The sequence below is a fragment of the Marmota marmota genome, unplaced genomic scaffold (assembly GCF_001458135.2).
Source record: "Marmota marmota marmota unplaced genomic scaffold, marMar, whole genome shotgun sequence".
Classification (NCBI taxonomy): domain Eukaryota; kingdom Metazoa; phylum Chordata; class Mammalia; order Rodentia; family Sciuridae; genus Marmota; species Marmota marmota.
In genome coordinates this window covers 3,629,397-3,649,697 of record NW_025999961.1, presented here as the reverse complement: position 1 = coordinate 3,649,697, position 20,301 = coordinate 3,629,397, and the positions used below count along the sequence as shown (strand labels likewise).

The following is a 20,301-nucleotide window of genomic DNA, read 5'->3' as shown; positions in this document are numbered from 1 at the left end:
GTTGGGCCAAAAACAGGGGTTAGGCCATAATTCACCAATATTTGCATTAAATTAATAGTTATTGAATGCTTAGTATAAGGGGCAAAATATGGATAAGTACTAGGGATACACGGAGAACAAAACAGAAAATCATATTCTTGGGAAACCTAGAGGTTGGCTTTCAAAATAAAACCACAACAAATTATAAAGTGCAGAATCATTCTTTAAATCAAAACTCACCTCAAATAATCGATTGATTAGATTTGTGGGTTTAGATTTTTGGATTGTGATTCTTTTAACTGAGGATCACTTAGGTCTAGATCTCTTGAGTGTAGCTGTGAAACCTACCACCTTATTCCAAACTAAACACAGTGAGCCTGGGCCTGCAAGGAATCCAGAGAGGTGCAGTTACTTGAAATGCCCTCCCTCTTTCTCTGTTTCCTCTGTCTCTGCTATCAGCAGCTCTACTTTTACTCAGACTTCCTGTTCCTAGCATTGGACTTCTTTTATGCTGTGTTTATACTTCCCCCTGTCTGTGGTTAAGTAAGTATAGAGCTGTGGACCTCTTCAACCTCTTTCTCTCTCATTCATTTGTACACACAGCCTCACACTTCAGCTCTCTCCTCTCCTGTCTCTCAGAATGACAATTCTAAGTACAGCTCTTGGTACGGTTTTCTATTTACTTCAAGCCGTTTCTGGAGAAAGTGGCTATGCACAGAATGGTGAGTCATTTCTTACTTTTCTTTTTTCTTTTTTTTTTTAAGGATTTCTCATTATCTCTAGAGTATGCTTCAGGTTACTCAGTTCCCTGACAAACCTGAACTGGGCACTGGGTTGGTATGGCGCTCAAGAACTTGTTGTATGCTTTCCCACCAGTGTGGGGATGATACTGTGGGTGGCATAAAAGGCTTCAGAATTGTTAAGAAGGAATGTGTTGAATCTCAAAACACATATCTTAAATGTTGATTGATGCCATGCCTCTGTTCCTAGAACACTGCTGTAGATACTACAAGTAGGCTTGTTAAAATATCACTTAGATGATTTTAATTTGTCAGGATATTGAGCTGAATTTGTTTGGTTTTATTTTTTAAGAGTTTCCCAAAGCATAAACTTTCCTGAAATATAATATACAGAGACAATAGCTTTGTCTGCATTGACCAGTGCTATATCAACAACACTTCAGTGTCTAGAACGTAGTAGTCAACCAAAAACATGGGAACATTTCCTCAAAATACTTTGGCTTGACAGATTCATTTAGATTCTTAGTGAGTAACATACAGATCTGAGTGTGTTGGCTCATTGAAATACACATAATTGCCTCCATGTTCAATAATTTAATCATATGGAATAATTTTCTTTGGAATGCCAAAAGTGCTCAACACCTACAAACAGATTCTGGCTTCTTAATAAATACATTGTAATGACAACCAAACTATAGATGAAATTGTCTAGCAATCACAGGGAACACCCAGGAACTTGGGCCACCAAATTTTTTTCCCAATTAAATTCTTTCACTTTAAGACTTAAAAAGTATGTTCTGTAAGGAAAAGTATTTTCCTTAAAGACAGTATCAACACATCAACCTAATGACTCAGATGTTTCTGGTCATGTTTCCTTAGTCATGCTTCCTTGGTTTAGCTATTTTGAGTCAATTTACTTAGTAATTGCCAAGGATGGAAAACCCTTGCATTTTCTCATTAAGGGAAGAGTCACAGGGGTGACATTTTCACAGCGTGACCAGTTATGAGGGATGATCATTAGCCTACACAGGATGTTCCCTTGAGTTTGCACAAGGTCCAAGGAACACTGTGGAAAACATGAAGAATTTACATGAAGACTTTGATGCAATATATTCCACTATTACATCTATATCTATGAAATTAGAAATGATTGTGGTCTAAAGTGCAAGCCTTAAATCTCTTCTTGGTGGCCATCTGTTTTCACAAAGAAATAAAAACTCTAACTTAAAGCTGAATTTTCACTTCAACTTCTTAATTTCAGATTTTTTTTAGATCTATAACCATCCAACTACATGATCATATCAAAATATTTGCCATTTTGAAATGTAAAGAATTCACAAAATAATGAGCTGTTCTTTCTTGAAAGACAAGTTAGTTTTCTGACAACCTCAAGGGTGATCAAGATACAAAAGGATACTTTTAAAAGTCCAAACCATTTAAATTGTTAATCAGCTACTTCCACTTAGTAGGAAGAAGTCTTCAAGTTTCACTACCTTGCCTATAATACATAGTCCAAAAAAGTTCACTTTTAATGCTTAGAAAACTTTAATATATATCCTTAGATACTTAAATATTTAAGTATTAATAATATTAATATTTGAGCATTAAAGGAAAATTAGATTAATTCCTTCTATTAAAGTTCTGTGTAATTTCAAAACCATAATGATAACACCACTACATGATTTTTCAAAAGAATTTTCCAAAAGTTTTATGTATATTTTCAGAATCAGAATTCTAATTATTGTTCTCCAAAAATATGACACTGGCACAATTAACTCTTAATGAGTGATTACAGTGTTCTGATCCATTCAGTGACTCCTACAACATAAGCCCACATATCAGTACAGGAAGGCTCAGGGAGATTGTGTGACCTGACAGAGACCACAGCTACACAGACTAGACAGAGTTAAAATCACATCTGTGCATCAATGACACCAAAAGTTTTAGCTTTTACGTACACTGCTTTAACCTAAAAATTTTAAAATTCCTATCAAGAACATTCTCTCTGCCAAATACCATGCAATTTTACAAGTCATTGAAGGAGATGTTTTGTTGTGGTGGTGGTGGTGGTTACAAAGCAATCCCACTCAATTAAATAGCCAATGAGTTCTGTCTTAAAACATAGTCACTTTAAGTGAAGGAAAAACTGTAATCTGTAAGCGCAGTGATTTGTATATTGTGGGTATATTATATGATAAACCTCCCTTAGCCAGACTGGATGTGTGAGGTCAGTGGAAGTCCTGACTGGTGCCTGTCAGTTACTAGTATATGCTCTCTCTGGCTTATCTTCTATATTGAAAAATTAGAAACAAACCTGACCCCAGGATGTCTGAATCCAAACAGTGACATATGTTCTATTGTATAGAAATAGTGGAAGGACCAAAGAGAAAAAAGATCAAGACAGTGTGAAAACTGCCTATAAAAGTAGGTTCAAACCACCCAGAGCCATTTCATGTAGAAAGGGGCCAGCTCTCAGGGAAGGAGATCGACATCTGTGAAATTAGAAATGATCGTGGTCTGGAGTGCAAGCCCTAAATGGTGAACCACATCACTGCTTAGCATTGTCATCAGGAGGAGGACTATGGTCTGATGAAATGACGTAGGACCCTTGCTGTTGTTAGAATTGTGAACTGGGCAGACTCTGGGGATGGTCAGAAAGGTATATGCCTGGGGTGGTGAGCAGTACCCACAGCTCTTGTCTAGCTGGCTGTTGGCGACTGGTCTCTTGGCCTGAACAGACCTGTCACTCACCTGATTGGTCCATTCATAGCCAGATGGTTAATTTTCCCCACAGAGCTACTGGGTTATTTAAGTAGAGAGGGTACAGTTTGATCAGCTCGTGACCTCTCACACTCTACCAAGGCTCAATTTTGGTAGAGTCTGAATGGATTTTAAAGCCATAGAGGCATCAAATTTCTAGCACAATTAAGTAAAATAACTGAGTCGTATACTCACACTTGGTCACTCTGGGAATGGCTCTGATAACTGGATTTCCCCAGGTCTTAGCGCAAGTATATTTTGTGGTAGAGTTCTCTAGCCTCACTTTTCTATTAAATATGGTGAAATATGCATACAAAGTATCTATTGAGTCCTAGGGTCCAAGAGCTAGCTTAGGACATCAACTGTCTGTCAGATTGTGCTTTCCAAAAGGAACTACAAAAAAAATCTTTTGGTTCCCAACTCTCTTCCAGAATTTTGCAAATATCTCTAAGAAACACTATGAATAAGAAAATAATCTGTAAGAAAAAAAGGCAATAGGCATAGCAGTTACAGGATCTAATTTTCTAGTCACGTTTGCCTTGTTCAGTGGGTTAAGACAAATTGCCTTAAATTGTCTCATAATGCAGATGCCAATACTACCTTTAGTTGGGATGCCTTTTGGTGAAAGAAAAAGAAACCCTTTAAAAGAGTGAACTTCTAACCATAAGATAGCCTTCATCTTTTCATTTGAAAAAAAAATTCTTGGGAGGAAATAAATGAAGATAGTAATAAAGTCAAAGGTTAGATTAAGAAACACATGAATGGTGGTAGTATAGTAGTATCTCATTTTGAGAACTTTTTCAACGTAACAAATATAAGATATAAAATATTCTTATATTTTAACTATAAGTTAAAATAAAAGAAATAGTCCGTTTACTGCATCATAGTTTTATGATATACTGATTCCATGATTAAAATATTTAGAAATATTTGGAAGTCATTAACTGTAAGGAATTTTTTTTTCATAGAAAACTCTGTATATTGGATTTTCGTTTCTGTTTCAAATTTTTATCTTGCTTTTGCCTTTGGAATTTCCTTCTTTAGAAAAAAATCCTATCACTCCTTCATGTCTCCCACAAAAGTCTGTCATTTTACTAAGGTCATGCCATATATTAAGAGGATGCATCTATTGGCCTCATTAACAGCTGCATAATTGTCCTTCCCCAGGAGATGTGGAAGATGCAGAGCCAGATGACAACTCACTCTTATTGTCATTCTCATGCTATAGTCAGTTGGAAGTGGATGGACCCCTGCACTCGCTAACCTGTGCTTTTGACAACCCAGACATCAACAGCACCAATTTGAACTTTGAAATATGGTGAGAAACCTGGTTTCTGTAGTGCTTAGAAGAAAAGCCCTCTCTCTTTCCATGAGTTCTTTTCATTCCTTGAAAAACAAAGAATGTCTCACCATTTATCATCAAATATTAAAGTCTAAGGAATTTCCAAAAGCCTCCTCAAATGCCTTCCTTTCCTGATAGAATGAAGCAAAGCAGTGCTTACTGTTCATGTGTCAGGTTCCAAGAAAACAGGAAATAATGCTGTGGATCTTGCAGATTCCTTATTCCTCCAAACTCCACACCAGAACTTAAATCCTGCTTCCTCTAGAATATTGCTTTCAAAAAAAATCTCTTTGCCCAATGTGAAGCAGTCTACTATCTTCAAGTTGCTTTCTGCAGTGAAATTGACTGCTTCCTAATCCCAATACCAGTGCTTACTAACTTTTTGACCTGGAACAAGTTATATAACTTATGTAAGCCTCAGTTTCCTCACCAAAAAAATTAAGGTAACCAATCTCATAGGAAGTTGGGGGTGATTAAACAGTCTAAAACACATAAAGCTTTCAGAGTGATCACCCAGTATGAGTGATGGATTAGAAATTAAATCATAATTCTGTGAATGTACACTTTCATCCTCTTGACACAGTTTGACATCAGATGGTTTACTCAATGTAAATTTTGCCAAAATCCACAGGAATAACTTTGGCTTTTGTATTCAAAAGGCTTCAGTTTGAAAGTAGGAAAAGGGAACTTAATCTTCTTCCTCCCCAAAAAGTCATCTCCTAAGATTGAGTGTTACTATCTCTGTGACTTGAAAACAAAACAAAACAAAACTCTAATGAGAAATTCTGACTTGTGGCTACCTCCAAATTCATATCACATGACCTAATTTTTAGCTTCCTAGTGAGGAAAGTAATTCAAGATTCATCAGTAGTAAAGGAGAGTTTTTAAATGTATAGACTCAAATGACCAAATTACATTATTATATTGTGTACATATATAAATCTGTAATGACAAACTACACTATTATGCATTATTATGTTGCATTAATTAAAAAATACTTTTGTTTAAAAAAAAAGCCCCCCAGCATAAAAAAATACATACTTGAGGCAGTCTCTTACCATGTATACAGTCAAGATAAACTCTGAAATTTATCTTACTTTAATTTATGGGTACTTCCTGAATCTATTTAAGAAGTCATTGGATAAATATGGTCACAGACTTAGAAAACCTTGCAGTATTCTCAGTATGCTCTTATTAGTTCACTGCTAAAACACTCTACAGAGAGAGAAAGAACCTACAAAGTCCAGAATCTGTGCCACAATTAGACTATGCTAAAACAGCCAAACTGTTTATTCAAATAATATGCTCATTTTTATGGGCAAAAACTCTACCACAGAGGTTTAACTTTCAATGCTCCAACCANCATCTAATGTCTAAGTAAAGCATTGAGAATAAGGGCTGCAGGAAATCCACTTCAATTTAGTTTATTCTTTTTCTCTCTTGAGTGTGCACTCACCCACCCACATCTCTATGAAGAGGGAAGCTGAAACATACCTATAATATTATTCTCTTTGATACGCAATTCCTAGCTAAATTAACACAGATTGCCTTTTTGTTTCCACAGTGGTTCTCTTCTGGGGGTAAATTGCCTAATTTGAATAAACTACAAGACATATACTTTATCAAGAAAAAGCAGTTTTTACTTATCGGAAACAGCAGTATATGTGTGAAGCTTGGAGGGAAGAATTTAACTTGCCAAGAAGTGAATATAGCCAAAATAGGTAAGCAGCTATATAAGGGAATATGGTTGTCCTTTGTGGGATACCTGTAGACACTGGTTTGATCTTCCTGTGTGTTTAAAGTAGGGCAATTGTGGAGACAATTCATAATAGACAATAGCAAATTCTTTAAGGCAATTTTTTAAATAAATGTAAACTTGACACTTATATGATTTTTTTCTATTTGAGAATTCTGTAGATCTTCAAGATGAGCTATGAAAGGGTGTTCAGTTTCTGAGGGAAGAGTAATTCAGTATGTAGTGTCCAACTGTGGCTAAGGCTCCTGTTTTCCACCCATATATGCCCTTTCCTTTTTCTCCTTGTCTTCTCCTTCTTGATGTGTTTTGCTCAATTATCCATCTATTTGAAAAAGTAAATATGCCTTCCATAATAGCCACAGTTCTCCAATGGAAAGAGAACCAATAAGTAGGTAGGTAGGTAGATAGATAGACAGACAGACGGACAGACCGGCAAGTGTTTGGATGACAGGAGACAGGTTTCTTTTAAGAAGTTGGATTACATGTGCCTGGGGATGTGGCTCTCTGGTAGAGTACTTGCCTAGCATGCATGAGTCCTGGGGTTCAATCCCTGGAACCACAAAAAAAGGAAGAAGTTGGCTAATGTGATTGTGGAGGCTGGTAAGTTTAAAATCTGCAGGCTAAACCAGAAGGCTGGGAAATCACATAAAGGGCAGATGTTATAGTCGTGAGTCCAAATTCTGCAGGGCACAAATCTCAAGCAGATTTTCTTCTATATTGTATTATTGAAACAGACTTACTTCTTTTTCAAGAAACCTCATTGTTTGTTCTTATGGCCTTCTACTGATTGACTGATCCCTATCACATTGTGGAAGGTAATCGAATCAGATCTTTTAAAAGACAATTTTACTTGGTATTTGATCAAACAATTGAGCAACATTGCCCAGCCAAAATGATGTAAGAAGTATCACAACTTCATAAGAGGCTTAATGAGGAGGGAAGCATGGAAAATCTGATTTGACACAGAATAGATATATTACATTTTGCTAAAAATGAATGATTTTAGTAAAGTTGCAATTTGAATTGGTGCAGTGGAAAATTAACTGTATTATTTCGACCTCTGGGGACTTATAAGTGAAACTCTTTCTATGTATGAATATATAAAAACATATATATTGATAAAATACATATATATGTGGTTAAATGTTCAAAATTATTGAACACATACACTCTTTTGCTAAACTTAAATGCTATAGGTCTTTATTTCCCTCTCCTCAGACACCTTTCACCAGCAAAAGGCAAATCAATGGTAAGAAAGCAGTGCTCATTACAGATAAGAAAGAGTGACAAGCCTAGCTCAGATTTGTTTCAGTCAGGTGGAAAAATAAAGATTAAAAGCAGAAGTTCCATGTGTGAGCAATTATCTTGGGGGTGGGAGTAAATATAGTGAAAAGGAAACATTAGTAGATGGTTGTGCCGTTGTCCAGACAGTAACATTGGCCACATCAGTGAGAGCACTCTCTAAGGTGAGGATACCAAGAGGACATCTCTGAGTTAGGCATAAGCCAGCTGGGTTTTGGTCATTTGGAGACCAGACTCAAATGGATGGATATTCACTTGGTGCAGTGCACAATGGCGCCATATTTAAAGGCTCACCATTTACATCCCAAATGTGAATTGCCATCTTTGAAAGACAGAAAAGACAGAGATTCTTGGTCTTCTGACACAGGGCTCAACACCAGGGGAGAGCTCATTCTTATACAAAGCCATGTCAGCACCCAAGTCCCTGCATGCACATAAAGGCTCACAGCACACCCACATTCAGATCCAAATCTCATGTGCTCAATGCCAAAGAGTGCCACATTCAGCACAGCCCCAACAGCAGACTGTACACCTGACAATTCTCATCTGAGGAGGAATGGGAAGTATGGTGGGTACACAGCTGATAACACAGGATCCTGAGAAAGGGGTGATGTGTCTTTCTTGGGGCTTTGGAAAGTGCTCCTGGGCAAGCAGGAGGGAAAAATGGTGAAGACTTACATCTTCTCCTAGCTCCTACTGTGACATTTCAGTTTAACTGAATTTAAAATGAATGCTCCTAATTATGCCCCAGAGCCAAAGCACCTCTGTAACCACCAGCTGCCTCTCCTACATCCTTCCCTTTAGGTGTCCCACACTGAATAAGTGACAGCATTCTGCCTCCCACTGTGCTTGGCAGCATAGATTGACATGTTCAGGTTGTATAAGAATAACTTAATTTTGTAGATATTGCTTCGGGAATGAACACCTTTTCCTCCTTTGGCCATAGATCCATTTTGGCTAAAGGCAAAGCTGTCTGGAGAGCCCTGGACAAGGCAGAGTGAGATCACACAATGAGAAACCAAACCTGAAGGAAGAGTGAACCTAGGAAGCAGACAGAACTGGACTTACATCTTATTCAACCACTCAACAGGGGGCAGAACTTAATTAGTCTCCCTGATGTTCAGTCTCCCCATAAGTACAGTGGTGCTAAGCAGCTAATATTTGAAGACAGCATAGGCAAGTCCCTCAGCACTTAGTAGCTATGCAATCAATTTTCCTCTGTTCTTCCCTGACCGGCTCCATTATTGTTCAGAGTCCTTGGGGGACAGTGACCAGCAGGGCCTTAGTCTCAGAAGCATTTGCTGAGAATGTGAATGAAGGCAGGTGTAAGGGGGTCACAGGGATCCTCTGTGGGGCTGTTTCTCTGCACACACTTTCTTTCCTCCTGAACCTCTCTAGGTCATCTTTGCTTTACACAGCGTAGATGAGGGTTAAATATAAAGTACCCCTTCTACAAAGTCCCCAGGGTAAAGAAGAAGCCATTTGTTTTTCAGTCCCTCTAAGGCAATGTTACCCCAGTACCACAAGTTAATAGAATATCTGGGCAAACTCCACCACAAGTGTTTACTTGATTGGCCCAGGAGCCTGGCTTATCAAGACTGGCTCAGAGAGCTCCACAGTGGTCCACACACCCTCTCATTAACAAGAGGATCAGGTCATTCATGCAGGAGTAGTGGCCCCATCCTCAGAAAGCTGAATTCCCTGACTCTAATAAAGGAGAAACCAAGACACAGCAGTCTCACATCAAAGATGAGGAGGAGGTCCAAGCATCAGGAAAGCTGATGCTTTCCTGGGAAACCAGTACCTTTCTCTGGACCTGTTCTGCCTGAAATCATCCCTAGCGGCCTCCAGCAGCTAAACTTACATAGCACATTTGATCTTAAGAACAACTGTGTGAGGCAGGCAGGCCAAAGGAAGAGGCCCAAGAGGAGCTCAGAGTTAATGCAGCTGAGGTTGACAAAGAAGAGCTTCTGAGGCCACTCTGAAGTTACAAGCAAGGCCCAGCACGCAGCTACTTCACTCTGTGTAGCCAAGATGAGGTGCAAGGTCCCAGCCATCTCCTAGTCTTACTGGAAGAATGAAAAATCAAAGTGTAAAGACTTCTTGCTTGAGGATATTTAGTAATACCTTCTCTGATATTCCAAAGGTAAAGAGAATAGGTTTTGCAAATATAAAATTTACACTGGATGCTGTAACAAATAAGTCCCTACACATGATATCTGACACCCTAAGTCCATTGCATACTCACATCAGAAGCAAAATCACATCCCATTTTGTGAATGGTGCTCCTCTAAGCAATATTCAGGGGTACCTCCATCCTGTAGCTACACCATCTTGAACATATAGGTCCAAATGACTGAAGGGGGATGCCACACAGGAATCACACCGGGGAGGGAGAGGATGTTTCTGGGCCAGGACTGGAGCTGGTATGGCCACTTCCACACATTACTCAGTTCATACCCTGCCACAAGGGTAGCTGGGAAATATAGTCTGGATTTGAACCCAGGAAAAATAAGAAATAGCTTTGACTGGTTAACTAGTTTCCTACCTGCAAATGGTCAGAATGATATTCAGTATAGATGGATTTTTGAAATGGTCATTATTGGGCTGGTTGTCATGGTGCACAATTCCAGCAACTGGGGAGGCCAAGGCAGAAGGATTATAAGTTCAAGGCCAGTCTCAGGAACTGAATGAGGTCTTAAGCAACTTATTAAGACTCTGTCTCAAAATAAATAAGTAAATAAATAAAATATAAATATAAATATAAAAAGGGCTGGGGATGTGCCTCAATGATTTAATTCCCCTGGAATCCATTCCTGGTTCATACACACACACACACACACACACACACACACACACACACAGAGTCTCTCTGTCCCAGCCATCTCCTAGTCTTACTGGAAGAATGAAAACCCAGAGTTTTGAGACTTCTTGCTTGAGGATATTTAGTAATACCTTCTCCGATATTCCAAAGGTAAAGAAAATACATTTTGTTATGAAATTTGCACTAGATGTAACAAATAAGACCCTAAACATATGATATTTGACACCCTAAGTCTATTGCTTACTCACATCAAAGGCAAAATTATATTCCTAACTTGTGAAGAGTGTTCCTTTAAGCAATAATTAGGGCTTCCCACATCCTGTAGCTACATCATTGAATATACACATGCAAATGAAGGAAGAGGAGTGCACTCAGGAATCACACAGGGGAGGGTGAGAGTGTTTCTGTACCAGGGTTGGAGCTGGTGCAGTCACTTTCACTCATCATTCAGGTCACTCCCTGCTACAAGGGTAGCTGGGAGATAGATTCTGGACTTGAGCCCAGGAAAAAGAAGTGATGGCTTTAATTTGTTAACTGCTTACTGAGCCACATATGGTCAGAATGATTTTCAGTGTAGGTGGATATTTCATACGATCATGGCTGGATGTGATGGTGCACACTTGAAAAACAGCATCTGAGGAGGTTAAGGCAGGTTGATGGAAGTTCAAGGCCAGTCTCAGCAACATAAAGAGGCCCTAAGCAACTTAGTGAGACTCTGTCTCAAAATAAAAAATAAAAATTGCTGGGGATGTGGCTCCATGGTATAGTTCTCCTGGGATCAATCCCTGGTTTTATATACATACATTATATATATATAAAATCCTTCTTTCCTTGATGACTTTATAGACAAAATTCATTTCTTTTTCCCTACTCAGTTAAACCTGAGGCTCCTTTTGACATAAAAGTCATCTATCGTGAGGAAGCCAATGACTTTGTGGTGACTTTTCATACATCACACTTGAAGAAGAAGTATGTAAAGCAATTAATGCATGACATAGCCTACCGCCAGGAAAAAGATAAAAAGGATTGGATGGTATGTAGATCAATCAGGTTTCATAGTAAAAACTTTTAAATGTTATATAAGTTATTGTCGTAGAAGTACATTTGCTCCAGAAAGTCTTAATAATTTTGTTTTCAGAATATACCCTTTACCAAAAGAAGCTCCCAATATTGGGTCAGCTTTGGGCCCCATATGCATGCACCTTTCCTAGCCTGTCCTTCTCTTGCTCTGATTTTCCCCCTTACTCTATTTTTGTCTTTATAATGTTTCTAATTCAGTTAGATAGTCACATAAATGGAGACCAAACGGATCCTCACAATGCAAAGGCCTCAAAAAGTGCCATGCCTAGTACCACACTCTTAAGCAAAACACTCTTTGAATAGTTAGGAAGAAGATGTGACCACCATTTGATTTGAGAATTTTGGGGAGCATGATGAGGTAAGGAGAAGAAGGGCAGATTCATCTCTGTTTTCTTTTTATTTTCAAGTCTGAGGTCTTAGTCATTGAACTTAGTATTCATTCTTTATTATCTGGATGGTTATTTAGTCTCTTTCTTCATGGTTTTCTGAGGTTGGACTATCTGGGTGTATTGTAAGGAAGTGGAAGAAGTGTAGAAGATTCCAGGTATTAGGTTCATCTTAAAGCACTACCTAAGGATGCCTTCTCTTTCTGGGGACTGAAAGAATGCCTACTTACTGCCACTGCCCTCCTTGCTCAGGCCAGGATCACCCTTGTTTGTTTGCAGTATGCAAATAACATTGCACAAACATACTCCCTACCCCAAACACTGGCTCCCTTCTTTTATTCACCCCATACACACATGGAGAGAGACTGAATGACATTAATCCTACTGTTTTCCATTATTCATCTAAAAATCGTACAAATGGAAAACAAATATTGGGGGAAAGGAAGAATTTTGAATAATGCTTCCAAGACTATCAGTTTGCTGTCTGGGGAAAAAAAAATAAATCAGAAGTCTACCCTCCATCATACACTTATCTATGTAAACACACAATAATAAAAATTACAAGGCAATTTAAAACTTAGGATTATATTGCCACATCTACAGCTGATGGATCACTAAAATCTATATAAAGAGCTCTTATAAATCATTAAGAGACAAATATCACCATAGAATAATGAATAAAAAATTTGAAAAAATTGCCTATATAAGAAATATGTAAATTTAGTAAATATACAAAAACTAATCCAACATATGTAAATGTAAATAACAATGAAATAAGATTTTCAATCAAATTTTTCCTTTCCTTTATTTTTCCTTGCTTAAGGATAATACACAGTGTTTGGGGAGACAATTGCCTCTGTTTTGCTATTCAAGATGTAAAATCATCTTTCTGGAAGGATATTATCTTGCTCACTAAACTATGCTGTCCTCTCCCCTTGCCACATGAAAGGGGAAAGAAAGAAAAAGAAGATACTGAATTGTGAGGAGGAACTGGGAGCCTGGGACAGACCTACCTCTTCCCAAGCTTGGAGACATCACCACCTGTATAAAGACCTATTCTATCACTGTTCTCTTTGGCTGCTCATGCATCATTTATGAGCTCACACTCTCTGTCCCTAATTCTGCTGCTGAGCCCTCTATGTATTTAAGCTCCTTAGTCTGACAAATATGAGAGAACTTCAAGAGGGTGCCTGTGTGACTCAAGGAGTTGAACTTGAAGTAATTTGAAAGATCTAGGCAACACTTCATTTTCTATCCTAAAAATATATTGGCACATTTTTCTCCTTAGCACGTGAATTTATTCAACACAAAGCTGACTCTCCTGCAGAGAAAACTGCAACCTGATGCAATGTATGAGATTAAAGTCCGATCCATCCCGTATAGTGAATATTATGAAGGCTTCTGGAGTGAATGGAGTCCAAGTTCCCATTTCAGAACTCCAGAAGTCAACCATGCAGGTGAGGATGGCTATAGGAAGTCCTTGTCCCCTACAATGCTTTGTGTGTCAAAGTGTGGGAGAGAAAGTGAGATGGACTTGCTGCACATAACACCTTAGGACTCCCCCTGGAGGGTGTCCTTCCCCTTTTTTGCCCCTTCTATGAAGAATAAGGGAACAGGGGAACTGTGTCTTTAGTAGCTCAGAACTGAGACAGCTTGTGTTGATGCTACTGCCTCAGGTGTTTGTGAGAGCTCCTGATATTTCTCAACAAAATCCCTACTTACCACCTCCCATTTATCACTTTTGGCTAGGATTCCAATGGCTGGTCTCTAAGATCCCTCTAGGGAAAACTTTCTCTAAGGCAGGTAGGCAGGATAGTTAAGCTGTCTCACTTCTCCTTTTCAGAATGTCCTTGGCATGTAGGAGATAATAATGACCAGAAGAACCAGAGAACATGACTCAGGAAGGTGCTTGAAGCACCAACATAGACCTTCCATTTAGGAGGTTAGGGGAGGTATTCTACTAAACCAGCCCTCATCCTCACTCTGGAACTTGTTGCACCTGCAGGATGAACATTCATCACTCTCTGCTTTGTCTTCTTCCTCTTGATGGTGGGCATCAGGCAAAGAGTGGTGGTATCTTTGATGCTCAATCACTTTTATATTTCGAGTGACTCATGTTCTTGCCCTGGTCATCCAAGTCTGTGCCACATAAACCTGGCACATCAATTTATTTACTAAAGAACCACTTACCAAAAAATAATAAATAATCCTGCACTACTAAATAAACTCAAACCATCCTGAAAAATCTATCCCAATGTATGCTTACTGAATACTAACCCTTGTCTATCCTTGTGTTTCAGGGGAAATGAATCCTGTTTTACTGATTATCAGCATTGTCAGTTTTATCTCGGTGGTTCTGTTGGTCATCTTAGCCTGTGTGTTATGGGAGAAAAGGTAACTTTCTTTAACTAATCAAGAGGGTGATTATGTGGGATCCTAAACAATCAGAGCTTGAGTGCCACTTATTATTGAGAAAACGGCAGAGGGGAAGCAGAAACTTCATAATTATAAACACCCAGTATCCTCTCCCATCTATAGGTGATAGTAAATTTCCAGTTGATTTCCTAAAAGGCAAAAATACATAAATAATCATAAGGCAAACTCTCTTCCCAATAAGAATTCTTTAACCAGTGTTTCCCAACCTTTTCCTCCAAGGTCTCCTAAGGAACATTGAAGCCATCAACCCTGGCAATGCAGAATATTTGTGGCCCTTACTTTCCACACTCAAATTCACGAGATTTTTATATTCTACCCTATGAAAGAGTCATGGTATGGGGGCTGGGGTTGTGGCTCAGTGGTAGAGCGCTTGCCTAGCATGCGGGAGGCACTGGGTTCAATCCCCAGCACCACATAAAAACAAAAATAAATAAATAAATATATTGTGTCCATCTACAACTAAAAAAAAAATATTTTAAAAAAAGAAAGAGCCATGGTTGTTTCTTCATAAAAATGATTTTTTAAAATATGCTTGAGTTCTTACTTAATGTTCTAGGAAGACATTTTCAATTTAGGAGCACATATCCTGGCATTACAAATATTCTGATTTGAAAAGCAGTACTTTAAAGCAATTTCCCAAAGTAACTGAGAATATATCCCCACTTCCACAAAATTTAGGGAAAAGAAATTACTGCTAGTAAAGAAATGGAATAAGATGGCAACATCTATATTGGGAATAAATGATCAGGTCAAATTTCATTCCTATAACTACATTGAAACTACCACCTCATTGTTAGCCTCATGATTCCTCCCTTCTAGGGCTCTTTTCCAGAGGTCTTTCATGGTCATGTCCTGTTCACAGAGTTTAATACTCTGTCCATGGTACTCAATAAGTACAGCATAATTATAAAACTACTCTTCTGATTCCTGGCTCAGAATAAGTAGAAAGGCCTATTGTGTCTTCTCCCTCTGCCATTCATTTCATATATCAGTGTCCTCTGATTGCAGGATTAAGCCTATTGTATGGCCCACTCTCCCTGATCATAAGAAGACTCTGGAACAACTGTGTAAGAAACCAAAAAAGGTAAGTGCTTTTGGTGCTCAAAGAAGCACTCTGTCAAGAATGATTTTCTAGGGAAAATAATATCTGAACCTCTACTTTTGGTCTTTAACACATCCCATAAGATTCCTTCTAAGATCCTAGGTGTATCTCCCAGGAGGTAGAAAACCAAAATGAACTACATGTCTCAGAATTTGTAAGGTTCTCAAGCTAGGGGGCACCACAAGTGGTCACTTCAATTCCTGAAGTGTCCCAGCATCTCCAGAATAAAAGGATCAACTGAAGAACATTTGGCAAACTCTTCAAAAAGTCCTTTAGACATTTATTTCTCTGAACCAATCATTTGGTGGCACATCGCTCTGTGCCATTCTAATGCCTCTCTCTTTTTCTGTGCAGAATTTGAATGTGAGTTTCAATCCCGAAAACTTTTTGGATTGTCAGATTCACGAAGTGGATGGAATTCAATCTAGAGATGAAGTGGAAGGCTTTCTGCAGAATACTCTTCCTCCACAGCTAGAGGAGTCTGAGCAGCAGGACCTTGGTGGGGATGTGCATGGTCCCAACCAGCCCTCCAGGATTGCAGCCATTACCCCAGAAACTTTCAGAGGAGATTCATCCCTCAGATGCCTGGCTGGGAATGTCAGTGCATGTGCCACCCCATTACTCCCCTCCTCCAGGTCCCCAGACTGCAGGGAGGGTGGCAAGAATGAGCCTCCTGTATACCAGGGCTTGCTTCTTAGCCCTGGAACTACAAACAGCACCCTGCCTCCACCGTTTCCTCTCCAATCAGAAATTCTGACATTGAACCCAATTGCTCAGGCGCAGCACATCCTCACTTCCCTAGGACCAAATCAAGAAGAAGCCTATGTCACCATGTCCAGTTTTTACCGAAACCAATGAAGAGTAAAAACTCCAAGTCTGTCCCATTACACCTAACAATGGTTTCTCGGAGGGAGAGTCAAGAGTTTCTACTCCTCCTCATAGCACAGAGAGAACAAAGTTAATTTAACCCCACTACATCATCCACAGAATTTTGAGACATCACTTTGACCAGATGATTCATAACATTCAACATGAGGCGACAACATTCTTCTTCTAACATGTTGATTTGGACATTAGGTTTTCAATGACCCAATGAATTAACTATTTAAGGGGAAAAAAAACAGGAAAGAAAAAAATAAGAATGAAGGAAAGGATGGAGAAGGGAAGGAGGCATGAAGGAAGGAAGGGAAGGATATTATATTATTGTTGATTATTATGCTACTATATATCCAATGCTGCACTATGTGCCCTGCACATCTTGTCTCACTTCATCCTCACAATAATCCTGAGGTGGGTACAATTATTTTTTGTATTATCCTCTTTTTTATAAATAGTAAAATTGAGAATGAAGGGTTTAAGTAACTTGTCTAAGTTGCCCACTTGGTCGGGGGAGGAAGCCAAGGTCTGATGCGATCTCCCTGAGCCACAATCCTTTCTCTTAACTAGGGATTACCCTGTTCTTGAGTGTAAACCTCACTAATAACTGGGGGGTTAAATGATTTATTATCCAACATGGGTCACTTTCGAAAGGGAAAGGGGAAATTATTAAATAATCACTCCAGAACAATAAGCATAAACTGGGACCATCCAGACAAACTTAGACCCATGATCACCTTCATGTAAATGGCTCTGAGGAAGACAGTGGGGAACAATGTGAACTATCATGGCTGTCATTCCTGTCAAAACAAGGGGAAGAAGGCAAGAAAAAAAGCTGCCACGCCCATTGGATTTTGTTTTTCTGAAAATGAGCTCAGGAAGGAATAGACTTGAAACCCAGAATTTCTATTGTTCATTGTCAAGACCATGAGCCTCTTTCCGCCCCACCCAACTCCAACTATCCAGGATGGCAGAAGAACCTATTGCTGGCCCTGGACAGTAGGACATTTTACCAATGAGTTGGGGAATGGCCCCCTTCTCTGTGTGTAGACCCTGCCCAGATTGTTCCCAGTTCTACAGCTCTGGATGTTGCCAAGAACTTTAGGGAGACGAGGCCCCCCGCTGAGGATGGAGAAGAATAGAATGTGAACATTTGACATCCGTTCCATTTCCTTTCTTGGTCTGGATAAATTTCTCACAACCAGATCAAACCAAATCAAGGAAGCTGAACAACGTCAGCAAACCCCTCTCCCACATGCCCCTGACCCTGTCTATGGAATCACACAAGGCAGAGGTGGCCCAGGAAAGTGAAGGACATGGGTTCAGGGTTTTGTTTAGGGTTTATAGTTGTTTGTGTTTTGAATTTTCTTTTTTGTTCTGTTTGTATTTTGTTTAGGAAAACTAAGAGTTATTTTTTTTTTTAATTTTTGTGTTTGTTCCATGCTGTCTGTGAAGGGGGTTTTAAGTTGTGGACTAATGAATCCTATCTATTGGCTCATTAACTGGCCTGACTATTGGCCTACTAATATATCAAACCATTTTATTCTTCTGATAACTGTTTTTCCCTTCTTTCCTCCACATTAGTAGGAATGACTACAGTATCATAAATACCATGACCATTTAATTTTGTGCAGTGTTTCTGTGATTTTAAAAATACTTCTATAATCATTCACTTTCATCTCCTTGACAAGCATTTATAGAAAGCCTTCTATGTGCTAACCAGAGTGTTAGGAACAGGAGCTCTGAGGACACATAAGAATGGGTCCCTGCCTCCTAGGATGCAAAATTTAACAAAGGTTACAGCTTGTAAGCAAATGCTTATTTGCAAAATTCTAGAACAGAGGCAAGTTGGAAGCACTCTTTTGAAGACAGGGAAAAATGCTACCAAAATGACATAAATTTGCATAGAGGAAAAGTAGAATCTGCCTGGTATATAAATAGCAAAAGACGTTTACAACAGGTGGACGGGTGATATGTACATTTTATAAACATGGAAGCTGAGCCTCAAAGAGGAGGTCACACAAAGTTATGCCAACCTTGATCTCTAATATCCACAAAGGTTCTTTGAAGGATTTATTATTATCTTTGGCTTATGAGAAAATTGGGACACAAGACAGAGAGGACTGGTAAATCTCTCAAACTTGCATGATGAGCTAGGACTAGGAATCATAATCTTGTATCCCTGATGTAAATAGACAGTCTTTTTCAGAAAGGAAAAGATAACTGTAGAAAATCATCAAAGTCCTTCTCCAGCTTTAAAACCCTCTGTTTCCATGTTGTTTGGTATTTTGTTATAACTTGCATTTAATGTGCCTCTCTGTAATTGAAGGTATTGAAAATCCACGTATGATATAATCACAACTGCTGCTAATGCTTGATTATATATTCAGGACTATATAATGCTAGATTGCTGATTGGTTTTCCCTAATGCCGTCTTTCATTAAGAAAGAAAAGCAAGTCAGAAACAATGTATAAATCAGAAAGTCAACTGCCAGTTCCATATAGCATAAAAGGAAAAGACAATTGGGAAATAGCCAACTGATTTGATCAGGCACAGATCCAGGATGCCCTGGATTGTTCAATCTATTTTCTAGCTTTTGTTTCTCTCTGTTCAGTATAGTTTCCATGGGAATTGGCTTCAGAAAAATCCAAGTATGGGCTATTTCAGATGTGTTGTGTGTACTTGTGTTTTCTTAGCTCTTCTGAAAGTGATGCAAGACTTGGAACTAGTCAAGAAAATGGTGAGAATATATAATGCGGAGCCTGGAAATGATACCCGTGAGATGGCATTTTTATCAGCTTAGTGGTGTTTCTTTAGGGTTATTAAAAATATCCATTATTCACTACAGCAAATGTCTCTGATTAGACAGTTTATTTTCACAGGCATTACTAACATTTTGTAGAACTGCTACGTCTATAAATGTAAGATGATGTAAGATGTGTGTTACCATCTCATATTTAATTAAATGCTATGGAACTCTTCCTGACTGTACTGTGTTCTGTGAAGACTGTAGATAGAGGAATGTTAGAGTCTGTAAACAAGTCAAGAATGGTGCCTGGCATTTTGCAGAGGGAGTGGTTTGTGAAGTAACGCCAGCGAGCCATTAAGTGTGGAAATTCCTTATTGGTTGACTGCTGTATCTAGTTTATGTTAATTAAGATAAGCTGTGTGGAATGTATATATACCCCTCCGGTCCTACAATAACTCCCACTCCTGCTGTATCAATCTACACAAGTTGTTTGTCACCCTCCGGTTATTTTGCTGCAGCCGGACTGCGCAGAAAGGACCACAGGTCTCAAAGACACTGGAAACATCCTGTCATTTACTGTCATTTTACAGGTTTGGATTTCCAGAGAAATATTTTTTACACCAATTAATTGTCAACTCACAATTAATAGCAATTTGTTGAGGACTCACACTGGACTGTTCTACATACTGCTGGATCCTGAGGTTAGAGAGATGAAATGGGACACAATTACATCTACATGCAAATTTACAATTACATCTGACATTTTTATATGTAAATGCAATTGTGTCCCACTTCATCTCTCACAATTACAGGGAACAAAAGATACATAGGACTGGTTACAATGTCATACCACTGCTTTAACACAAAATATCTGTCAGAATTCTTAGCTTTCAGCAATAGAAACCAATCTGGGCTAATTTTGAGGGGAAAAAAAGAAGTTATTTTTAAGGGTTATTAGAGAGCTTATG

The 20,301-nt window shown here is 38.8% G+C and overlaps 1 protein-coding gene and 1 non-coding gene across 2 annotated transcripts; both read left to right on the top strand.

Annotated features, from left to right (window-relative positions):
* The first annotated feature begins 507 nt into the window (after nucleotides 1-507).
* Nucleotides 508-19,565, top strand: Il7r (interleukin 7 receptor). Its single transcript, XM_015496366.2, is given in 9 exon segments — nucleotides 508-701; nucleotides 4,647-4,797; nucleotides 6,386-6,411; nucleotides 6,414-6,542; nucleotides 11,579-11,736; nucleotides 13,458-13,626; nucleotides 14,470-14,563; nucleotides 15,614-15,689; nucleotides 16,062-19,565. Coding segments are annotated over 9 exon segments (1,389 nt in total). The 5' UTR covers nucleotides 508-619; the 3' UTR covers nucleotides 16,566-19,565.
* Nucleotides 14,949-15,021, top strand: Trnaa-agc. The gene has a single exon. It is a non-coding gene; the product is annotated as a tRNA-Ala (tRNA).
* Nucleotides 19,566-20,301: the final 736 nt, after the last annotated feature.